This window comes from Rhinopithecus roxellana, chromosome 4, assembly GCF_007565055.1.
Source record: "Rhinopithecus roxellana isolate Shanxi Qingling chromosome 4, ASM756505v1, whole genome shotgun sequence".
NCBI classification, from domain to species: Eukaryota; Metazoa; Chordata; class Mammalia; order Primates; family Cercopithecidae; genus Rhinopithecus; species Rhinopithecus roxellana.
Genome location: NC_044552.1, coordinates 12,887,263 through 12,910,915, shown reverse-complemented (window position 1 = coordinate 12,910,915; position 23,653 = coordinate 12,887,263). Strand labels below are relative to the sequence as shown.

Here is a 23,653-nt window from a genome sequence, read left to right as displayed (position 1 = left end):
TGGAATGAAGGGGAAGTAGCAGTTCTAAATTTTAATGGAAGTCTTAGCTATATGCTAGAAAGTTTTAATTCCAGACACTTGTTCTCACTCCGAAGTGTGTTTATTGTGTTTATGTGTTTTTTTTGAGATGGATTCTCACTCTGTCGTCCAGGCTGGAGTGCAGAGGCGCAATCTCGGCTCACTGTAACCTCCGGCTCCCGGGTTCAAGTGATTCTCCTGCCTCAGTCTCCCAAGTAGCTGGGATTGCAGGCGTGCGCCATGATGTTCAGCTAGTTTTTGTATTTTTAGTAGAGATGGGGTTTTGCCATGTTGGCTAGGCTGGTCATGAACTCCTGACCTCAGGTGATCCACCTGCCTTAGCCTCCCTAAGTGCTGGGATTATAGACGTGAGCCGCCACGCCTGGCCTATTTATTTTTTAAAAATTTTTGTTACATCTTTTTATTTTGAAGTGTGTTTTTATTAGTTATGAGTAAACTATGGCTCGTGCTATTTATTTGAAGATCTTGGCAGTTTCTAGAAAAAAACCAAAGGGCTATTCCTCTCCAGGCTTTGTTCCTAATAAAATTTGTCATTAATTAAAATATGAAAAAAAGAACAATAACTTTGCTTTGAAAAAAAAGGCAATATTTAATTTCACCTTAGATGGGTGAAGATAGTCTGAAAAGATGTTTGTGCATTTCTCAAAACTCCATGGGTATTTTTAATAAAATGGACTTGATTCATAGTTTACACGAGGGCAGGTCATATGTCACGCAAAACAGGGATTCTTACCCTGCTGTCCCTAGGTGGGTTTCTAGGGTCCCTGACCCTCCTGGTACTGAATGAAAATGTTGAGTATAGAGTATGTGGATTTTTTCAGTGGGGTGGGGGGCATAATGTTCAGTTTGAGGGTCTCTCCCCTTCTGTGGGACAGGGTCCGCCCCGTGGGTTAGTCCTGAGGTTCATGGTGACAGCTGTGTGGCGCAGATGGGCAGCTTGTCTCTAGAAGCTCCAGAAGGGAAATAAAAGTGAGAAAATATGCCAAGCAGTTGTTTCTCCCCCGGCGTTATCCGTGTGGGGTTTATTTTACCTCTGAGTTTTCTCCCAGTTTTGTGCTCTTCACCTTAGCTGAGGGAGGCTGTGTTGAGAGCAGAGAATGTGGCCACATGCTGTAGCTCAGGGAAATGCTGCATTCCAGTTTTCTCCCAGCACAGGGCTTTGAAGCCCTTGACACCCCAGAGCAGACTTGCTCAAACTTTTGAAGGGCATGTGTAATTTGAGACGGTTTCTGCATCTTCCCCACAGGAGAAGGTCTGCATTTGGTCCTGTTTGACGTGTGTTAGCAACACTTTCTTCTCACACCTGCAAGAGGATGTAATCATCTCTCCTCTACTTTAAGGCACTGTTCAGTTGTATATTTCTTATTATTTATTTTTTGAGACAAGGTCTGGCTCTGTTGCCCAGGCTGGAGTGCAGTGGTGCAATCTCAGCTCACTGCAACCTCTGCCTCCTGGGCTTAAGCCATCCTCCTACCTCAGCTCCAGAGTAGCTGGGACTACAGGCACATGCCACCACACCCAGCTAATGTTTGTATTTTTTATAGAGACAGGGTTTCACCATGTTGCCCAGGCTGGTCTCGAACTCCTGAGCTAAACGATCTGCCCAGTTTTGGCCTCCCAAAGTGCTGGAATTACAGGCATGAGCCATTGCTAGTTGTGTATTTCTTAATTTCTTCGACTGTCTTATTTTTCTCCCCTCTGTTTCTGATAGCACTAATTGCTGCCTTGCTTTTCTCTTCTTGTTAAACTGGCAGTCTGTAGGTGTCTGCTGTGAACATGCCATTAGGATGCACGAAGCTCCACCTCCACCGGGAGCCAGTGGTCCGAGCCATTCTTACATTATGCTGCCCTTGACATTGCTGAAATGTGACTGGGGGAGAGGGGTGTCCTTGTCTGTTCAAGGCACACTCAGCTCCAAGCTCTTACTTGGATGTTAATGGGACAACTCTGGATGGAATCAGCCTGGCTCCTGGCAGCTGGCTTGTAATTGCAGGCAAGGGATGGGAAATGTTTTCTAGTCCTAATTTGTGACTCCCAGTGATGTTGAGCAGAGGACCATTTCTGGTCTTAATCCTCTTTTAACATCATCTTTTCTTGTTTTTGTAGGTTGCTCCGACTGTGTGCTCCAGGAGTGGTGGCTCTGAGGTGTGACCCTGCCCACCTTTGGGCCCAGCCAGGTTCAGCCCCCCAGTAAGGAGGGCAGCTTGATAACACAAAGAAAACAGGTTAGTGAAATGGTTTTGACTCTCAGTGAGTCACAATAATGTTGCACATTGAGTCTTCCCATGCCCTCCCCTCCTACCCTCCCCACTTCCCTTTTCATTGTCGTCCCCCTTTCCAGGTCCTCCTGAGGCTTTGGTGCAAAATCATGTTGAAATTGTAACTAGGCCAGGCACGGTGGCTGACACCTATAATTCCAGCACTTTAGGAGGCTGAGGCGGGCAGATCACTTGAGGCCAGGCATTTGAGACCAGTCTGGCCAACATGGCGAAACCCCATCTCTATTAAAAATACAAAAACTTAGCCAGGCGTGGTGGCGCATGCCTGAAATCCCAGCTACTCAGGAGGCTGAGGCACGAGAATCGCTTGAACCTGGGAGGCAGAGGTTGGCGGTGAGCTGAGATAGTGCCACTGTACTATAACCTGGTCAATAGAGTGAGACTGTCTCACAAAAAAAAAAAAAAAAAGGAAAGAAATTGTAACTATAACTTGTTAGTTCTTGATCTGATGGGCCTGAAATGTGGAATGAGAAAGGGTGCCAAGGGTTTGTCTCAGGAAGCAACACTTTGTACATCTTTTTTTTTTTTCTTTTCTCTCCCTCCCTCCCCTCCAAATCCAGACCATGTGTGTTAAAAACTGGAACACTAGGTTCATCTGCTTGGTAATGTTGATCATATCTATGACTTGGGAACTTCATCTGGCTTCCCAGTGCTTTCTGATTCCAGTCGGAAGAGATTATATTAGAATATGACCAGTGATACTTATTTTTAAGAGGCAGGGTCTCACTCTGTCGCCTAGGCTGGAATGCAATGGTGTGATCATCGCTCACTGCAGCTTTGAACTCCTGGGCTCCTGTGATCTTCCCACTTGGCCTCCCAAGTATCTGGGACTATATGACACATGCTGCCACACCCGGCTTCTCTTTCCCCCCCTCCCCCCTCCCCCCTGCCCCCTCCCCCTTCCCTTCCCTTCCCTTCCCTTCTTTCTTCTTTCTTTTCTTCTTTCTTCTTTCTTCTTTCTTCTTTCTTCTTTCTTTCTTCTGTCTTTCTTTCTGTCTTCCTCTCTTTCTTTCTTGTCTTTCTTGATGGAGTCCGGCTGTGTCACCCAGGCTGGACTGTAATGGGGCTATCTCAACTCACTGTAACCTCTGCCTCCTGGGTTCAAGCGATTCTCCTATCTCAGCCTCCTGAGTAGCTGGGATTACAGGCATGTGCCACTACACCCAGCTAATTTTTGTAGTTTTAGTAGAGACGGGGTTTTGCCATGTTAGCCAGGCTGATCTCGAACTCCTGACCTTAGGTGATCTGCCCGCCCTGGCCTCCCAAGTGCTGGGATTACAGGTGTGAGCCACTGTGCCCGCCCCTGGCTGATTTTTATTTTGTATAGATGGGGTCTTGCAATGTTTCCTAGGCTTGTCTCAAATTGCTGGGCTCAAGCCATCCTCCCACCTCAGCCTTCCAAAGTGCTGGGATTACAGGTGTGAGCCACCACACCTGGCCTTATTTTATTATAATATCATATATTATTATTAATACTGGGGTGATGTCAGAGAGAAGAAAGGTTACAGAGGAAAGAATGAAAAGTCTAGGAATGTAAATATCCAGAAAGAAAAAAATGCTTCATGAATAGACCATAAAAATGTTAGAAATGATCTTTTATTCCCTGAGATTGAGTATCAGAGGGTTTAGGTTGGTTAGTTTGGGCTGTTGTTCGAAAATTGTCCAGGATGTGGTTATAGGGTAGATAGGACCAACTAATACTGGCCAGCTTGCTCTGGTTAGATGATCATGTAGAAGAGCCCACATGTTATGGTGGGTTTTTTCTAACAGAGAACAATGAGCTCCATTGTGCCGTGCACCATCTTTTTCCCCTTCTGCCCTGCTCTGTGGTCCTGAAGGAAGAACTCTAAAATAGAAGACATAAGAACAAACTGAAGTACAATCTTGTCACAGCCCAAGGGGCTGGTTGTTGGTTGCTTCTGGAACAAATTCTCAGGGATGAGGCCAATGACTCTTTTCTTTTTTTCAAACAGTGTAGCTGGGAGTTTCATTTTATTAATTATGCTTTCAGATTAGAGATAAGAGTCTCTATTTTTTTAATTGCGATTTACTTAAAATAGGAAAAGGAAGTAAATGTAAGTGATCTCGGTGTCATCAGTGGATAGTGTCACACTTCATACTTTATCCCCAAGGAAGAAATACATTTAGCAAATATCTTCCTGCCCAGACAAAACGGGAAACAACAAGGCTTTTCTCCTTTTCAAGTGGGATAAGCTTTTGCAATTTTCAGCCCTTACATTGATTAACTATACTGACTGTTGCTAGGCTTTTCTGTATTTAAGATACTTAGGTAGTTTGTAAGAATGTATCTTTGATAACATGACTGAAAATAATTCTTAGTGGCAATTTGGCTCTGTTTAGTGAATATATTTTTGTCAGTTTACTTATTATTTCCCTCCTCTCCAGTTTCTTCCCTTATTCAATGATATAATTAGAATTTTTTTTAAATAACTTACAATTTTACATTTAGTCTTAAAGGTGTTTAACCTGTTCCCAGACTTGAGCAAACTCTACCACATTTTTCTTTTCTTTGTCTACAGAGACACAGACACACACACACATAGATTTTGTTGTTGTTTGTTTGTCTTTGCTTTTAAAATTTGAGATGGGGTCTTGCTGTTTTGCCTAGGCTGGACTTGAACTCCTGGGCTCAAGCAATCCTTCCGCCTCAGCCTCTGAAGTAGCTGGGAGTAGCCCTCTTTTCTAAATGTAGTAATATGACAAAAGCAAGATCATCTTCAAAACTCATGGTATAAATTGGTGGAAAGTTTGTAACAATTACAGGAAAGATAGATTTCTAGTTATGTTATAATTTTCTGTACATTAAAATTATGAGGGAGATATATGTATTTAAAAGGAGGTGAATTCAGTATTGAAGGTATCCATTTATGAATCACGTACGTAATTACGTGATTGATTACAGAAACTCTAGGGAACTGATGACTCTCTTTTTAGTAGTCCATTAAGAAAAAAGTATGTGCACACACTTGTGTGCACTTTGTGTCTACGTTTTTTTTCCCTATAGAGAAATTGCCCAAAGTAAACCTTCAAAGACAGTTAAAAACAGGAAGTTTGAAGCACAGTTCTTCTTTTTTTTTTTTTTTTTTTTTTTTTAATTTTTAAAAATCATCTGTAGAGATAGGGTCTTGCTATGTTGCCTAGGCTGGTCTCAAACTCCTGGGCTCGAGTGATCCTCCCACCTTGGCCTCCCGAAGTGCTGAGATTACAGTTGTGAGCAACTGTGTCCGGCCTGAAGCACAATTCTTCGTAAATTTAAGGGGTCTGCTAGCATGGGGAAAGGTCATGGAAAGATGAGAGTGTAGATTTTTTTTGGCTGTAGCTTTCCTCTCTTTATGGAGAAAGATGTGGGCAAAGAGGTTGGATCCATAGTCTCAAATTGTATGTTTCTGCAGTTAGTCCTTTTACCTACCAGTTGGAAAACCCTTTGATTCACATCTTCAAAATGTCTGTTAACAAGGAAGGCACATCTTGTCTCTTTACAAGACAAATACTTTCCGTAAGATTCCCTTTTGCCCTTTTGGTAAGAATTTAGGCTGGTACCGCATGTTTATAAATGCTCTGGGTGGTACCATTTCTCATATGCTAGGTCATATCCCCTAAAGTTGGAGGAGGAAGCCATGAAAAATCATATTCTTTCTTGTGTTGTTCCTACACATTCTCTTTACAGCTGAGATGATGAGCTTGATCTTCAGCTGCTGTTGTGGACTTACATAATTTATTAGCATACATTGTGAGATAATAGGATATTAATATCCTAATACCTTATGGTAGGGCTTCAGCTATAGAATATCCTCCTAGATAAAATGAGGGAAGCAGTAGACTTCATACCTACTGACCGGACCTGTAGCCATAATAGTTCTAGTTGCAAGGAACACACAGGGCCTGAAGAAGTAAATTGTGACATGGCCATGGGCCATAGTTTTCCCTTTGGTCATTCTTTTCATGTCGCCAGGTTTCTTTTAGGTCTGTCCTGAGAGGGTCTAAACTCAGCCTTTAGTGAATGCCTGAACTTTTGTGTCTTTGGTTACTTTTAGGTAAAGGCATGAGATGGGTCAAGTGGAGCCTGAGCATTCTTGCAAAGGACTGAGGCACAGTGTGAAAGAAAATTTGATGGCCGGGCGCGGTGGCTCAAGCCTGTAATCCCAGCACTTTGGGAGGCCGAGATGGGCGGATCACGAGGTCAGGAGATCGAGACCATCCTGGCTAACACGGTGAAACCTCGTCTCTACTAAAAATACAAAAAACTAGCCGGGCGAGGTGGCGGGCGCCTGTAGTCCCAGCTACTCCGGAGGCTGAGGCAGGAGAATGTCATAAACCCGGGAGGCGGAGCTTGCAGTGAGCTGAAATCCGGCCACTGCACTCCAGCCCAGGCGACAGAGCAAGACTCTGTCTCAAAAAAAAAAAAAAAAAAAAAAAAAAGAAAATTTGATGTATGGATATAAATATGAGCTTCAGAAAGTGAAATTTTACTGCAGAGTCCTTTTGGCTGTTGGGAGTGTGCATAACAGGCAGTACTGTAGGGGCTAAGATAAGGTTGAGAAACAGGTACAGAATGTGGTTTTGGAAGAAAGAAAGGCAGACATTGCCTCTCATTTGTACTCCTTGCAGTGTTGTGAATATAGTGGTCTAAGATTATAGCAAATAAATGATTTCAGTTTTTTCTTCACTAAGTGAAAAGATGCTCACTTTGGACCTTTGCTTCCCTTCCAGTGTCAACGAATACTAACAAGAGAAGAAGAAAAGGTCAACACAGACTCATTTTCTACTCCATGTGAATGATAGCTACAGCAGGGGGAAGTTTCATAGTCTTATCAGTTGGGTCAGAAAATGGAGGTAATCAGCAGTGTGGTGTGGTGGGGGGGGGTTCTTCTTTCCATTTTCTAGGGTATGTTACCTGCTTTATATATATATTTTTAAGAAACAGGCTTTTATATGTCAATTTGAAATTTGTTTGTAACTCTGATAGCGTTGGCTTCTCAAATCTCTTATAAAATTCAGGCTCCCCATCAAAATCACTGTATTGCAGCAGTGGAGTTAAATGAAACCTGATGTTTCTCATCACTAGTTTTAGGTCTAGAACATTTATGTAGTAGTAAATGAGTCTAGGTCCTTAGGAGGGTGCTGGCAGGGTGGCAGCTTTCTGGGCTTTGTAATTGTTAGCTTGGCCTTTCCCACTTCTGCCTAACCCAGATTAGGAAAGGTGAAGAAACCTGCCTCTCATGAGTTTGAGTCCTGTTGGTAGTGCACACTCAGAAGGGAAGCGAGGTTACTTAGTCCTTGGTGTGCCGAGACTTGGTTTAGATGAAAGCTTCCATCATTCTGGGAATGAATGTGGCCTTTGACTGGAGAAAGACAGTGTTGGATGTTTTTGACCTGAGTTACAATTAGAGTAGCCATGGCCAGTGCCCCCTGGCAGTGACAGAAGCCTAAACTTCCCCATGATCACATCAGCAATTTCCAATTTTCAGTTTTATGGCAGAGGCTTCTTAGAAGCTTAAACCCCTGTCCCAATGACGTCAAGTTCGCCCGTTGGCTTGGAAGGTTCAGACCTGTCTTCCATCAACACCATGATGTCGGCGGTCATGAGTGTAGGGAAGGTCACAGAGAATGGCGGGAGCCCCCAGGGCATCAAGTCCCCCTCGAAGCCTCCAGGACCAAATCGGATTGGCAGAAGGAACCAGGTAAGTGTTCACACCTGGTGGTGACCTCTGGTGGGTTCAATCCATGAGAACATTGGGAGATGTTTCCCAGTTTCCTATGATAAAACCTTGGAAGAATATGGAATAAAACGGACATACCCAGAGGCCTTAATCATTTTTCAAGAGCAAAATTTTCATGACTTATGTTAGTTTCCTTTCGTGGAGAAAGTTTTCTTTGCTGTGGTGTCGATGTTGGTGGAAGTGCCCTTATTTTTGGCCCCACCATTGTATTTTAACTCAAGCTTTCTTCACGTGATGGCCATGGCAGGGAATGTGACTGATTTCTGTACTGTGATGTGATTTGTTTCCTCATTCACACAGCTGGCTATTTTTAAGTGTCTTCAGATTAGATAGCAAATAAGCACTGCCTGTGCTGGGGCTGCTGTTTAGCTTTCTATCCTTGAAAAAGCACAGAATTTGGCTTCAGATAATTCCACTTAAGATGCTGTTTAGTCATCTTGAATTTTCACTGGGCATCAGATCAGGAGAACACAGTAAAGTAAATAGGTGGAATTGAGAAGGGTTAATGCTGTTATGAAAGTTAATGTCTTCTCTACTGGGAAATAAAATGATTTTTCAATGTACAAATGGGACATTTCCTTGAAAAGGTGTTGCTATCTTGGCACCATATTGTTGAACAGAGGGTAGGTGGAGGAAGGAGTCAGAGAATGAATACTTCTCATTTCATCTCTGGATCCATGTAATACGAATTGACTTCCTGGTGTTTAAGTTTGGTTTAACTGATTTAATGAGGCTATACTAAATCCTTGGAGAGAAGGAGGTCTTGCATTTGTCTAGGAACCAGAGATGGATGAGAAAGCAAACCTGCTGGGCTTTTGTGAACTAATTTTCTTTTTTATAAATAATCCTACTGTGGCTGTCCTTATACAGAATTCTCTGGGTATTAATATGATGGTTTTCTATAAATTCTTAGAAGTAGAGCCTTAATTAAAGATTTTGATACAACTTGCCCTACAAGAAAAGTTGTACCAGCCCCAAACCCTGTCAGCAGTGTGGGGGAGGATGCGTTTCCCACACCTTGCTGAAGGATGGGGACCTGGCAGAGTTCAGTGATGTTTTAGTGTTGGAACATTGATTCCTTTCTCTCTTTTTTTTTCCTTTTCTCCTCGTGCCTGTCTTCCTATGGGTGCCTGAGAAAATACTCAGCCTGTATGACTGTGGCCTGAGTCGAGAAGGAGCGCTAGCTCTGAGAAGAAAAGGTTTATTTCCACTCTCATGTGACTGTCCATCTATCCATCTCTCCATCCATCAACCCATTGGACAATATGTACCCAGTTCCTATATCCAGCTAGCTACTGTGCCAGGTGCCAGGCATTTGGGGAAGAATAAGACAGACAAGGTTGTCGTCCTCATCCTTCTGCTCTACCAGGAACAAGGGAAGTAATAGGAAGAGCTTTTCCTCAAATAGCTCCAAGTTGTCCCAAGTCCAGCCTCCAGATCAGAGACAGTGGTTAGGGCCCTGGAGGATGCCCACAGCACCCCCCATGTTTGCATGCTAACTGGAGGCTGCCTCTTCAGGTGTGAGGAGGCAGCTGTGCAGGTGGGGCAGGGCCGCCTTTCACCCCCCTCCCTTCTTCTCCAGGGATCTGGTATCCTGAGTTTGCTTTTGAAATGGAGGTTCTGGCTAGAGGTAGCCTGGTAAATATAGTTCTTAATCCAAAAAACAAAAGTCAGTGGGGAGAGAGTATGGGGAAGAAGGAAGCAGGCTCCTTACCTGTGGACTAGACAGGGAGGGCTGAGAGAGGGAGCCCAGGGAAAGTCCCATCGATGTGAGCCTAGAGTTCCAGGAGAGATTAGCCATAGCCGGATGCTGACATGGGTGCCAGATTGTTTCATTATGGAATGGTTAGTTATCACATTAGCTGCTAATTTTATCTTTCAACTCAGGAGGTGTGCTCCTTCCACCAGCATGACTGCAATAACTGGATTCAAAATTCTCCGTTAGGGTGCTGGGTGTGGTGTCATGTCTCTAATCCCTGCTACTTGGGAGGCGGAGGTGGGAAGATTGCCTGAGCCCAGGGGTTCAAGACCAGCCTGGGCAATATTATGAGACCCCCATGTCTTATAAAAAACAAAAACAAAATTCTCCAGGAGGGCCTCTCTTCCAGTATCACAGTGCTTTCTTTTCTTGGAGGTTCATTTTATTATTATTACTATTATTATTATTATTTTTTAAATATAAACAGAATCTCTATTTCTCACCAGAGCATGGTTGATTCCTAGTTTCATAAACTATACAGCTAAAGTGTGTAAGCTGCCTTAATTACTGTGATATCTGGCTTTGCTTTTTTTTTTTTTAATTATAAAAAACTTTTCCCAGGCTGGTCTCAAACTCCTGGGCTCGAGCGATCCTCCCACCTCAGCCTCCCAAAGTGCTGAGATTACAGGTGTGAGCCACCATGCTTGAACTGGTTAGTTTTAAAAGATTACATCTGGGCCTGTAGACCTCCTCCCAGATAACTTGGATTTTGTGGACCTGTATGATGGCTGGCAGCACAGCACTGCCAGCCTCAGAGGTTGGGGTGTCAGTTCATGAGTCACCCCAGAGTCAACACAAGTCAGCCCCAGCAGCCACACGGTGTGCCTGCTGTCTATTGCAAGGTGAATGCAAGAGGATTTTTAAAAAACATTTGTCTCCCCATAGCTGGTCACTTGGAGGCCTTTAAAAAAAAAAAAAAAAAAAAAGTATTTACATCCTATTGGTGACTTTTAAAATTTTATATATATAAAACTGCCTATCTACTAATTTGACAACAATACCCCGGAGATGGAACCCATCCCCAACTTTTGGCCTGGCTGTGAGATATCCCTCCTTGTTAAATCTTATTTTGTTGCTGTTGCTTTTGTTTCTCCCCACACCTCTGCCCCCATGGGGGTCCTTGGCCAGCTCTACTCCGACTGCAGTTGTAGAACTGGGCTGAGAAAGTGTGACACCCCCTCCCCCCATTATATCTCAGAACTAGAAGTATGATAAATGAGTAAGAACGGGAATTTTTTTTCCCACTGTCTCTAGGATGTTCATGTTTTGTAGAATCCATATTCTTAACTCCTTTTGAGAGTGAGAAAATGTGGAGCATACCTAATTCTCAGACCCAATTCCATAGATTAGAAAAAAGTTTTGGCCAGGCACGGTGGCTGATGCCTGTAATCCCAGCACTTGGGGAAACCGAGGCGGGTGGATCACCTGAGGTTGGGAGTTCAAGACCAGCGCAGCCAACGTAGCAAAACCCTGTCTCTACTAAAAATACAAAAATTAGCCGAACGTCATAGCACACACCTGTAGTCCCAGCTACTTGGGAGGTTGAGGCAGGAGAATCGCTTGAACCCAGAAGGCAGAGGTTGCAGTGAGCCACGATCATGCCACTGCACTCCGCCCTGGGCAACAGAGTGAGACTCCATTTAAAAAAAAATAATAATAAGTTCCTATTGCTCAGAATGAGACTTGTTTGTCTTTGAAGAGTAGTGAGAGAAAAGGTGGCTGTGAGCTAGACATCATCATGCCTTCATTCCACCTGTCTGGTTTATGGCACCATTTGTTTTTATAGTCTTCAGGGTGACTTTTATTTTAATCATCGCTCATAAGCAACCACAAGAGTGTTTCCTTTCTGTGCCTTGGGGTTAATCCTTCTTTTGGTCAGACTTTATATAGCATAGTGGTTTAGGGCATGGACTGTAGAGCAGCTGACCTGGGTTTTAATGCTGTGCCTACCACTTGATAGTTCTCTGACTTGGGGCAGGTTACTTGCCTCTGTGTGCCCCAGTTTCCTCGTCCAGAAAATGGGATCCGTAATAATACTTGTCTGTTAGTGGTTGTGAAAAAACCCTGATGGTTCTGTATAGAGTTTAGCACATGGTAAGTGCTCAATAATTGGTGTTATTTGCAAGGAGCAGAAACTCATTCAAATGAATGCAAGTAAAAAGAGGTCTGTTGAAAGATGCCCGAGGATAGGAAATGACCCAGAGCCTAGACAGAGCATCCAGCCCTAGGGACAGTGCCCTCCATCCCATTGGGTTAGCACTGACATCTTCCACACTGCTTTCTCCTGACTTGAGCTTGCCCAGGTGCAAGCCTCCTTGGGTTCAGCTCTACCTCTCCATGAACTTTCAGTTCAAGTGCTCATAATCACCCAACTTAGTAACTTAGCCATCCTCAAACCTGGGCACATGTCACCATCATCTGGGGAGCTTGTGAGACAAACAGATTTCTGGGGTTCTACTCCCCCAACCCCAGTCCGCCAATGACTCTGATGTGGCATGTCCAGAATCTGGTTAAATGCATAGAAAAAGCCCCCCAGGTGATTCTGCTGATCTTCAGAAATCTCTTGAGCATCGCAACTCCAAATCACTGGGAGAGGCATCCAAGCCTAGGTCCAGTTAGTTTTGGGTATGTAGACAGGAACCCGTGGTGCTTAGGGACTGTGAGGGTGAGGAGGCAATGATGCACACAGCCTAGAACTCTGCATGAACTATTTGGAAAGAGGATCTGTAGCATAGTGTTAGTGAACGACATTGGCTTTTTCCTAAAAAGGCAAAACATACTGCTTGACCTGTGCATTCTGAGGGAACATAAAAGGAGCCCCCTCACCAAGTAGTGAACTGGTTCTTTTGTCACCTTCTGTGGAAGTCTTCAATTTGGGTTGGCATTCCTATCAAAGTTGTCGTGATGAGGACAGCAATTTTCTGTGTGATGTTTTTGTTGATTATTTATGAGCAACATTAAGCAGATGCTAGCAGTGGGCAGAGGAATCACAGCATGCCCACTGGGTGCACAGCTAGGCACTGAGGACTTCCCTCTTGGTAAAGTGGGCTCTTCTGATGAGAACCTTATTATCTCTAATGTGTTCTTGGAGACCTTGAAACCTGTTGGAAAATAGCCCAGGTTGGACTTGGGGAGAAATGTATTCCTTTCTAGCTCTTCCGTGAGTCAGTGCTTAATTTTTCACCATCACGGATGATGAAGTGGTGTCTGTGTAATTAGAATGCTAGTATTTACTGAGTACTTCCTATGATCCCAGCACTGTTCTAGTGATTGGTATGTGTTACTTTAACCTGCATCGCAGCATGGTGTGGTACTGTTCTTCCCATCTTTCAAATGAGGAAACTGAGGCAGACAGGGCCGTGACTTGCACAAGCTCATACCTGGGCAGGTTCTGGAGCCCATGCTCTCAGCTACATAGACACAAGTGCTTATTACAGAAAGAAAAGGCACTCATTGACCGTGATTTGAAATTTATCTTCCCTTTTAATCTTTCTTTTTAGGAAACGAAAGAGGAGAAGTCTTCCTATAACTGCCCCCTGTGTGAGAAGATTTGCACTACCCAGCACCAGCTGACCATGCACATTCGCCAGGTAGACTCCCACTGTTCTTTTTTTTTCGTCAAGTGCAGTAGTGAGAAGAGGGGAAAGTAGAACAAGGAGTTAAGCACTCACTGTGGGCAGTCAGTTGAGATAACTCACGACCTTCGGACCAGCCTATTTTTGATTTAAATTATTCTTCTTAAACAGAGGGCAGGGTAATTGGATTTTAATGAATGAGTTGTAGCTGTGCCTAATTTAAATTTAGTATTTTAAATAATTTTGGGAGATGGTTATGAAATGACTTGTGTATATGCATATTCCTGTGACAAAGTCTTAGGTCAATGCAGAATTCCCTTTTGGCTGGGTGCAGTGGCCCACGCCTGTAATCACAACATTTTGGGAGGCCAAGATGGGCGGATCACTTGAGGTCAGGAGTTTGAGACCAGCCTGGCCAACATGGTCCAGACCAACCTGACCAACCTGTCTCTACCAAAAATGCAAAAATTAGCTGGGCATGGTGGCACACACCCGTAATCCCAGTTACTTGGGAGGCTGAGGCAGGAGAATCACTTGAACCCGGGAGCAGAGGTTGCAGTGACCCAAGATTGCGCCACTGCACTCCAGCCTGGGTGACAGACCAGGACTCTGTCTCAAAATAAATAAATAAATACATAAAATAAAATAGAATCACCCCCCCCCCTTTTTTTTTTTTTTTTTTTTTTTTTTTTTTTTTTTGGTGAGACAGAGTCTTGCTCTGTCACTGAGGCTGGAGTGCAGTGGCACGATCTCGGCTCACTGCAACTTCTGCCTCCTGGGTTCAAATGATTCTCCTGCCTTAGCTTCCCAAGTAGCTGGGATTACAGGCACCCGCCACCACACCCAGCCAATTTTTTAAAATTTTTAGTAGAGATGTGGTTTCATCACATTGGCCAGGCTGGTCTCAAACTCCTGACCTCATGATCCACCTGCCTCGGCCTCCCAAAGTGCTGGGATTATAGGCGTGAGCCACAGCGCCCGGCCTAAAATCCCGTTTTAAATTTGAACAAACATTGAGTTAAAGGACCTTTTGTTGTATGTTGCTTGTCGATATGAACCAAATCCCTTACAACATAATGAAATCATAGCTGCGACCCTGTTCCTTAGTATAAATGTACATCACACAGAAGGAAATCTGCTCAGCTTGGGGTCTTTTTTTGCTTTTCTCCTTCATTATAAGATTTATCCTTCTTCTTCTGCTATGGCCAATTCATGACAAAATATTGATGAGTGTAGAACAGTGAAGGATTGATGACCTAGTATAATCATGACATAGTACTGAATAACATCAGGTCACTAAAGTAACTGGGGTTTGAATAGAAATGTTCCTTTTTACCGTCTTTCAGAGGCCGAGACTCTGCCATGTGCAGGTTTCAGTTCTCTTTCTCTGATGGCAGGCCTGAGTCATCAAATCTGAAGAAGGGACATCGACTCTTTTAATGGGAGGACATATTTCCTTCACTGTTGAGAGTCCTTCGGCTCATAGGAGTTAATATATGTGGTCAGTGAATCTGTATGTGATTCAAAGAAAGACCTGGGAAGGCTCTTCTGAGCCTTTCAGTAAAAATAGTTTTCAAAACAATGTGGGAGTGGAGGAAGATCATACAAAATATTTATTTGCCTGTTTTCCTGATACATTGTACCCCTTCAAGAAGATATTTAAAATGAAAGAGAAACACGGCCGGGCGCGGTGGCTCAAGCCTGTAATCCCAGCACTTTGGGAGGCCGAGACGGGTGGATCACGAGGTCAGGAGATCGAGACCATCCTGGTCTACACGGTGAAACCCCGTCTCTACTAAAAAATACAAAAAAAACATAGCCAAGAAAGTTCATTGGTTTTTTAATAAAGCTCTGGATCTGCATTTCCTAAGAGCTGAGCTTTTGATGCACTTTCGTAAGTGACCGCTGTGATCATTGCTTTCTGCAGCACAACACAGACACTGGAGGAGCCGACCACTCATGCAGCATCTGCGGGAAGTCACTGAGCTCGGCCAGCTCCCTCGATCGCCACATGCTGGTGCACTCTGGTGAGAGGCCTTACAAGTGCACTGTGTGTGGCCAATCATTTACCACCAATGGGAACATGCACAGGTGGGTGAGGGTGCCCTTTGCTTGGGGGCTTGGCTGGTACCTGGAGGTTGGCAGGCAGGACAGTGGCCTCTGAGCCTTCGGAAGACTTGCCTAAAGATACAGAGAGTTCTGGAACTGTGTCCGTTGTATGGAAAAACCAGAGATGCACACTATCTCTGGGGTATTAGAGGTGTCGGATCATGGGAAACAGAAGTACCTTGGCAAGGTCTGTGGCCCTTCAGAGTTCTTCAGGATAAAACACAGTCATTTCCCCTCTGCCAGGTGGAGTTTGTTTGGGTGCTAGAAGTGGGCAGATTATCACATGTAAAAGAAGAGCCCTCCAAGAGTAGCATCCATGTAACCCTGCCATTTAAAAAATACTTGCATATGCCTACCAGTTTCCTCACAGACCTTTTCGTTGCAAAAATCAGTCTGGGACCTTTTAATAAATAGTTAAATGGCTTGGTCCTGGAGCTTCAGGATAAGATAGGATAAAATTAAGAAAAAGAAAATCTGATAAACGTCAGGACATTACTTCCTGAGAGAAAAAGATGCTCACTCAGGTGGGAGACAGTAGAGTGGTGGACATAGTAAAATTGGGGTGAACCTATGGAAAATAGTTTACAGGCAGATCATACATGTTTTGAGGGATTTACTTTTCCATATTCCTGTCCAGTCCTTATTCTGCTTTCTTTTAAAAAAGTTGAGTCGCATTTGTTACATGTTTATTTCAAAAGAAAACTTTATATAATTACTATAAAATTGATATGCTAATTATATTTGGTTATATAAACACTAAAATGAGATGGGCCAGTTTATTATACGTACACGTGGGACATACTGATACAGCAGTTAAGTTTCTTGATTTGGGAACTAGGCACCTGAATTCAGGTCTCAGCTGCTACTTGTAAATTTTCTATCCTCAAACAAGTTACTTAACCTCTTTGTACTCCAGTTTCTCATCTTTAAAAAAAGATTTTTTTGTTTCATTATTTTCTTTCATGCTATTTTGACCCCCAAAAATGAGATTTTTAATCGTATCTACTTCATTGGATAAGGATGAGGATTAGGTGATAATTAGTTTAGCATACAGTTCCTGGCACAAACTAAGCACTCAATGTTATTTATTATTATTCGCATTTCTAAGTATTGCTGCAATAATTTAAAGCCTATGTATATTTCGGTCTGAACTCTTAGAAGTGAGGCATAGTATGACTTCATGAAAAGTAGGAGTATTTTAAGAATTTACAAAGTGTTTTGCTTTTTTGTTTTCTCATAAATTTCGGTCTTGATGGGTTATTCTCTTTGCCCCTCCTCTTGGGAGTGTTTTCGGGTATAAAGGAATTGAATAGTGTCACTATTTTACAATACAATATTTTGCATTTTAGCTTTTTATTTTTTTTTTTACCACCGTGTTGGCCTGTTGATATCATTTATTTTTGCTTTGCGTTTAGGTCTGCTCATTCTACACCCCACACGCCCAAAAAGTCCTTTGTTCTTTACGTATTTGCTCTTCTCAGAATCTGGTCCTAGAGGTATTGCCTGTTCCCCTCTTGGGGATTCCTTCACTTTTTCCTACTGAGCCCCTGCTCAGTGGAACTCCCCGTGGGCCAGCTCCAAGTTGGCAGGGGCAGTGGGCACATTGATGAAGAGGACCCTCCTAGTGGCGTTTTGGCCCTAACCACTGACCGCTGTGATCCTCCATGAGACATCTCTTGATATTAGGCCCAATCACTCCTAATTCGGAAAATTTCTATTTTGAGACATGATTGAAATAAACACAGCTCTAAAAGGCATAGTTATTGTCTTCTACAATAACCTGTGTGGCAGTGTGTTTTACAAATAAATAATCATTGCTGAAGCTGTGGTGCTCTGGGTGTCATATCTGTATTACGTGAATACATATCTGTATTCACTTTTCTTTTCTTTTTTTTTTTTTTTTTTTTTTTTTTTTACATCTTACGGTATAATTCATACATCATACGTTATACCATGTAAAGCATGTACTTGTACTTCAGTGGGCTTCAGATTCTTTTTTATTGTTAAATAATAGTTCATTGTAGAAATATGATACCACATTTTAGTTATCCCTTCATCAGTTGATGGACATTTAGGTTGTTTCAACTTTTTGGTTATTATGAACAAAGCTGCTGTTGACATTGTTGTACAACATTTGTTGTGGGCCTGTGTTTTTGTTTTTCTTGGTAGACACTTAGGAATGGAATTGCTGGGTCATATGGTAAATCCATGTTTAAGTCGAGGAATTGCTAAACTGTTGTTAAAAGTTCCAATTTGGGGGTATTGCCATTATAACAATACTAACTCGGTCCATGAACTTGGGATGTTTTCCCACTTGTTAAGTCTTCTTGAATTTCTTTCAACGTCTTATAGTTTTCAGAGTACAAGTTAAATTTATGTATATTGGTTAAATTTATTTCTAAGTATTTTATTATTTTTGATATTACTATAAGTAGTTTTCTAATTAATTTTTCAATTGTTCATGGCTAGTGTATTGATACACAGTTAAAATTTATATATTGATTTTGTTCCCTCCAACCTTAGTGACCTAATTTATTCATTCTAGTAGTTACTTAGTGGATTCCTTAGGTTATTCTATATCATGTCTGTATTCATTTTCTCGCCTACTTGCCCTGGCTACAACCTGCAAAACAATGTCAAATAGAAGTAAAGAGAATGAACATTCTTTTCTTGTTTGTGATCTTAAGGAGAAGGCATTCAGTCTTTCCCCATTAAATATGATATTAGTTGTAGGTTTTTAAAATAAATGTTCCTTACCAGTTTGAGAAAGTTTCTTTTCCTAGTTTTTTGAGTGTTTTTATCGTGAAAAAGTATTGGATTGTGTCAGATGATATTTTTTTTTGCATCTATACTTGGGTTGTTTTTGTCCTTTATTCTTTTGTTGTTCATTTGTTTTTTTGAAATAGAGTCTCGTTCTGTCACTCAGGTCAGAGTGCAGTGGCGTGATCTTGGCTCACTGCAACCTGTAGCTCTCGGGTTCAAGCGATTCTCCTGCCTCAGCCTCCCGGGTAGTTGGGACTACAGGTGTGCACCACTACGCCCGGCTAATTTTTGTATATTTAGTAGAGATGGGGTTTCACCATGTCAGCCAGTCTGGTCTTGAACTCCCGACCTCAGGTGATCCTCCCATCTTGGCCTCCCAAAGTGCTGGGATTACAGGTGCGAGCCACCGCGCCTGGCCCCAGGTTTTGTTTCTTCTTGAGTCAGTTTCAATAGTTTGTGTCTTTCTAGGAATTTTGGCCATTTCATCAAGTGATTGGTTAGCATACAATAACTCATAATATCCTTTTGTAATCCTTTTTATTCTACAAAGTCAGTAGTAATTTCCTTTCTTTCATTCCTAACTATAATAATTTGAATCTTCTTTTTTTCCCCTTAGTCAATCTAGCTAAACATTTGTAAATTTTATTGATCTTTTCAAAGAACCAACTTTTGGTTTCATTGATTTCCCTCTGTTCTGTCCTCTATTTCATTAAATTACTGTTCTAAACATTATTATTTCCCCTTTTCTGCTTTCTTTAGGTTTAGTTTGACCTTTTTCCGGTGTTACAGCAAAGTATAAGGCTGGATTATTGACTTGAGAGCTTTTTAAATACAGGCTTTTATAACTATACATTTTCCTATAAGCATTGCTTTAGTTGTTTCCCGTAAGTTTTTGTATGTTGTGTTTTCTTTTTCATTCATCTCAGCATGTTTTCTAATTTCCCTTGTGATTTCTTCTTTGACCCACTGGTTATTTAGAAGTGTGGTGTTCAGTTTTCACAAATTTGTGACTTCTCAAATTTCTTACTAATTTCTAGTTTCATTTCATTATGGTCGGGAAAATTCATTCCATTAATTTGTTACTGATTTCTAGTTTCGTTCCATTATAGTTGGGGAACATACTTTGCATGATTTCAAACTTTTTAAATGTACTGAGGCTTGTTTTATCACCTAGCATATGGTTTATCCTGGAGAATGTTCCATCTGTTTGAGAAGAACGTGTATTCTGCTGTTGTTGGGTGGAGTGTTCTATAGATTTGCTGTTAGGTCTAGTAGGTTTATAGCATTGTTCAAGTCTTCCATTTCCTTATTGATCTCCAGTTATTTTTATGTACTCTGCCTTGTAAGGATTGTATAATTATTATCCCATTTTGCAAATGAGGAAAGAACTGAAGTAATAGGCAGTGATAAGATTTGAATAAAGGATATCTGGCTTCAGAGGCCATGCTTTTAACTACCACAGGTTGAGTACACCATATTCAAAATATTTGGGACCAGAAGTGTTTGGGATTTTGATTTGTTGTGTTTTTGTTTTGTTTTCTTGGAATATTTGCACATACATAATGAGGTATCTTGAGGATGGGACACAGATGCAAGTCTGCACACAAAATTTATATATGTTTCATATACACCTTATACACATAGCCTGAGCATAATTGTATGCAATATTTTTAATAACTTTGTGCATGAAACAAAATTTTGACTGGGACCCATTACATGAGGTAAGGTGTGGAATTTTCACTTGTGGCATCATGTTAGCTCTCAAAAAGTTTTCAATATTGAAATGTTTCAGATTTCAGATTTTCTGATTGGGACGCACAGACTGTATGTGAGAAATAATTGATGTAGCTTTTGTGTCACTTTGCATATTAGAAAAAACACTCTTTCACTCTTTTCCTCATTCTCAATACTATTCTGTGCTGTTATAGAACGTTATTTTCAATGTTAAACTATTACTGTCATCCCACTAGCATATTCTATGTATAGTGAGCATGGGATAGTTTTGGGGGCAACCATTTTGACTGAATTTTATTACTCTGTGTTGTTTGGGTTTACTTGGATAGTCTTAGAAATTATTTTGAATTTTTTATAGCATAGCCCTTGGTACTATTCTAAGATACATTTCTCATTTATGGTCATTGTATTTTGGAGTCGTTTATAAATATTTTTTTAAAGCAGACATTGGCCGGGCATGGTGGATCACACCTGTAATCTCAGCACTTTGGGAGGTTGAGACAAGCCAATCACTTGAGGCCAGGAGTTTGAAACCAGCCTGGCCAACATAATAATATCATGTGTCTACTAAAAATGCCAAAAATTAGCCAGATGTGGTGGTGTGCGCCTGTAGTCCCAGCTACTCAGGAGGCTGAGGCACAAGAATCGCTTGAACCCAGGAGGTGGAAGTTGCAGTGAGCCGAGATCTTGCCACTGCACTCCAGCCTGGGCAACAGAAGAAAAGCAGGCCTTGGGGATACTTGTTTTTGCTAATTTTTGGTTTTCTGGTACTGATTTTACTTATTTTGAGACACCTTGATTCAGAGAAGAGGACTAAATTGGGGCTGAGTTCTAATCTTAGTTCTGTAGAATTTTGTGGACATCTCTTAATTTTTTGACACTTTAACAGAATGGCTTAGTATTACCTCACATTGAATTTGGACTCAGATTTAATAATGTTTGTAAAAGGTTCTGAAGGTTTACAGTGTACTATGGACATCCCCTGGGTAGAGGGAGTTTCTGAGTCTGTATTGTTAGAGTTGAAACCACCATAATGACAATCTAGGAAAGTGTTCCACTACTAGCTGTGTGATCCCAGACAAGTTACTTGACACCTCTGTGTCCGAATTATTTCATTGTGAAAGGTAGTATTAGCCGTACCTACCGCATGGAAATGCTGTGATGATCAGTAAATAATACATGCAAAGCACTTGGTAGTGGTTGTTAAATGGTACGTATCAATAATGATTACTACTCTTTTATTGTTGTATGTGCCAGAGAGGGAAAATATATTGAGTAAACATTCTTATAATGCCAGAAAATAAATTGAGTAAATTGAGAGTGATTTCTTTTAAGTTTGTTTGTTTTAGTTTTTGCTACACTAAATCTGTAATTTAAGTAACTATTTTTGAAATATTGGGGATTATCATACTACATTTATTATGTCTTTGCAGAAAGTTGCAAATAATGAGTTAAAAGAACATTTGGGTTTTGGTAAATCACATAAAAGTCATTACCATTTCATTTGTTGGCGAAACTGTACTTTTGAAAAAAATTATAAAAATGTGAGAACACTTACAAAAATGTGCCAGAGAGAGTGGAGTTAGATTTATTTGCCCCAGTGGATCTGTTCCAGAATCTGAGACTCTAGTAGTGAGCTGTGATCTCTCCCAAGCGCATACCTGTGGGCCCGTGTTACATTAATCAGGGGCCAGAACTGCCCTGGGATGTGTGTGCGGGAATTAAAAAGAGTAATGCAACCTAGGTCCTGAGAAGCATGGAAGGCAATCAGTCGACTTGTGAGAGTTTAGTGCTTAAGATCAAAGTTCTGTTTCTTGTTTCCCTTCCGCTATCAGGCTTCCCAAGGTCTGTTGGCACCTGCTGGGATTGGGTAGTGCCCAGAAATTCCCTCATGGGGTCTCCAGAGCCAATGCTAAGCTGAGGGATCAGAGAACCTCTGCCTCCGCTTCCCAGGACACCCACACCCAGGTGCCTCCGTTCCATCTTGTTTATAACCTGCTCGAGGCTCTCCCTCAACTGTGCCAGTTTCGTCTGACATGGCCCTGTGCTCTGATTTTTGGCTCCTCCCCTGAGGGGCACAGATTGGGTGGGGCCTTTGCCGTGGCATGATTCTCTGTAGCGTGGATTTCTGGAGTTTCGTTTCTCTGAAGGCTTGATTCCACAAGGCTGGTCTGTGCTGTGCTCCTCAACAGCACAGTTGATGACCACACAGCTTACCCTTCCCCCTTCTTCTGCTCACCCCCTGCTGTGAAGGCTGTCCACACTCTCACATGGGGTGCACACCTCCGTGTATGTGCACACTCTTCCAGATGAGCACAGCTCTCCAGTTTTGCCTGCTTGAGGCAGATCTGGGCTCCACCCCAAAGTTGTTTTTTTTTTTTTTTTTTGCTGAAACACGCAGAGGGCCTCACAACACAGACTCTGAGGACTACATCCTTTGAAGTTTCAAGTTACTCTTAGCTGATATTGAGGTGTATAGAGCAACTCACTCTATTTCCTTTAGCCTATAGTCATTTTATGAGTATTTGTTAGTTATCTGTATTTATAATGCTACTCAGTCTTTTTGTAGAGTTTTCTTTATCTTAGTTTTATAAGAGGACACTCAGAATTGTTATATTGGTCAAATCAAGTAAACTTCACAGAATGAAGGTAGCATATTAAATTATGTGTAGTCATAGACAGTTGCTTTGTAGCACTGATAAAGCTTATACTGATAAAACTTATACTTTTTTCTAGTAAATAAATTTACTTGATCTTTTAAAAGTAATTATATTTTGGCAAGTAGGGAGATGAGAGTGATGCTAATACCAACTTATTTTGAGAAAGGTTAGGATAAAGGCCTTTTTAATTTATTACTTATATTATTTTAATTTATTTTGAGAAAGATTAAAGACCTTTTAAATTTATTACTGTATCTGGTATAGCTTTGTGAGCTGCCATTTCCCTGTATGCAGATTCTCATGTTTTTGAGGTTTGAAAATCCTTTGTCCCAAGCCTTTCTAACCACAGCTCAGTTGCTGAGCAGAAGAGTAGGTTGCCATCAAGTACAAAACATGTATCATGGAAACATCACCGTAGCTCCAGCTTTTAACTTCCCAGAACTCTTTATCAGTTGCTCCCACATTGAAAATTTGGATTGAGTGGTGCTCGTCTTCCAAAACAAACTTGGGAAACTGAGCCAGAGCATGCCTCTGGGAGAGCTCAATGTAGGAAAAAGGGCATTGAGCTTTGCAATTTGCAAAGCTTGTTCCAGAAAGTGCTGGGCTGCAAAGCTGTGAAGAAATGATACTTGAAACAGAGGATTGAAATGTGCCTCATTTGGAAAAAAGCCTGTCTCTAAAACTGGTATTTTCCTTTTAAAATTGCTTTGGGAAAATAGGAAATTAATTTTCACTTTGCTCTGTATTTTACAGACTGTAGACTTTTAATTCTAAAGAGAGTTGTGGAGCATGTGTTACATTTAAGGACATGCTTAAGACCCTGGCAGAGGCAGGTTTTCATGACTAACTTCATTTATTCTTTGAAGAGTAGGGATGTGTTCTGGTTTCAGCTGTCGTTAGAATGGTGAAGATGGGCCAGTACTTTGGGAGGCCAAGGTGAGTGGATCACTTTAGGACAGGAGTTCAAGACCAGCTTGGCCAACATGGCAAAACC

General features: G+C 41.8%; 1 protein-coding gene across 1 annotated transcript in view; it reads left to right on the top strand.

The window, feature by feature from the left end:
• RREB1 (ras responsive element binding protein 1) overlaps positions 1-23,653 on the top strand; it is a 146,659-nt gene that overhangs the window by 67,916 nt on the left and 55,090 nt on the right. The window contains 5 exon segments of the mRNA XM_010381707.2: positions 2,146-2,264; positions 7,050-7,172; positions 7,808-8,020; positions 13,319-13,408; positions 15,321-15,484. Of these exon segments, the coding sequence (XP_010380009.2) occupies positions 7,850-8,020; positions 13,319-13,408; positions 15,321-15,484 (425 nt within the window). The 5' untranslated portion in view covers positions 2,146-2,264; positions 7,050-7,172; positions 7,808-7,849.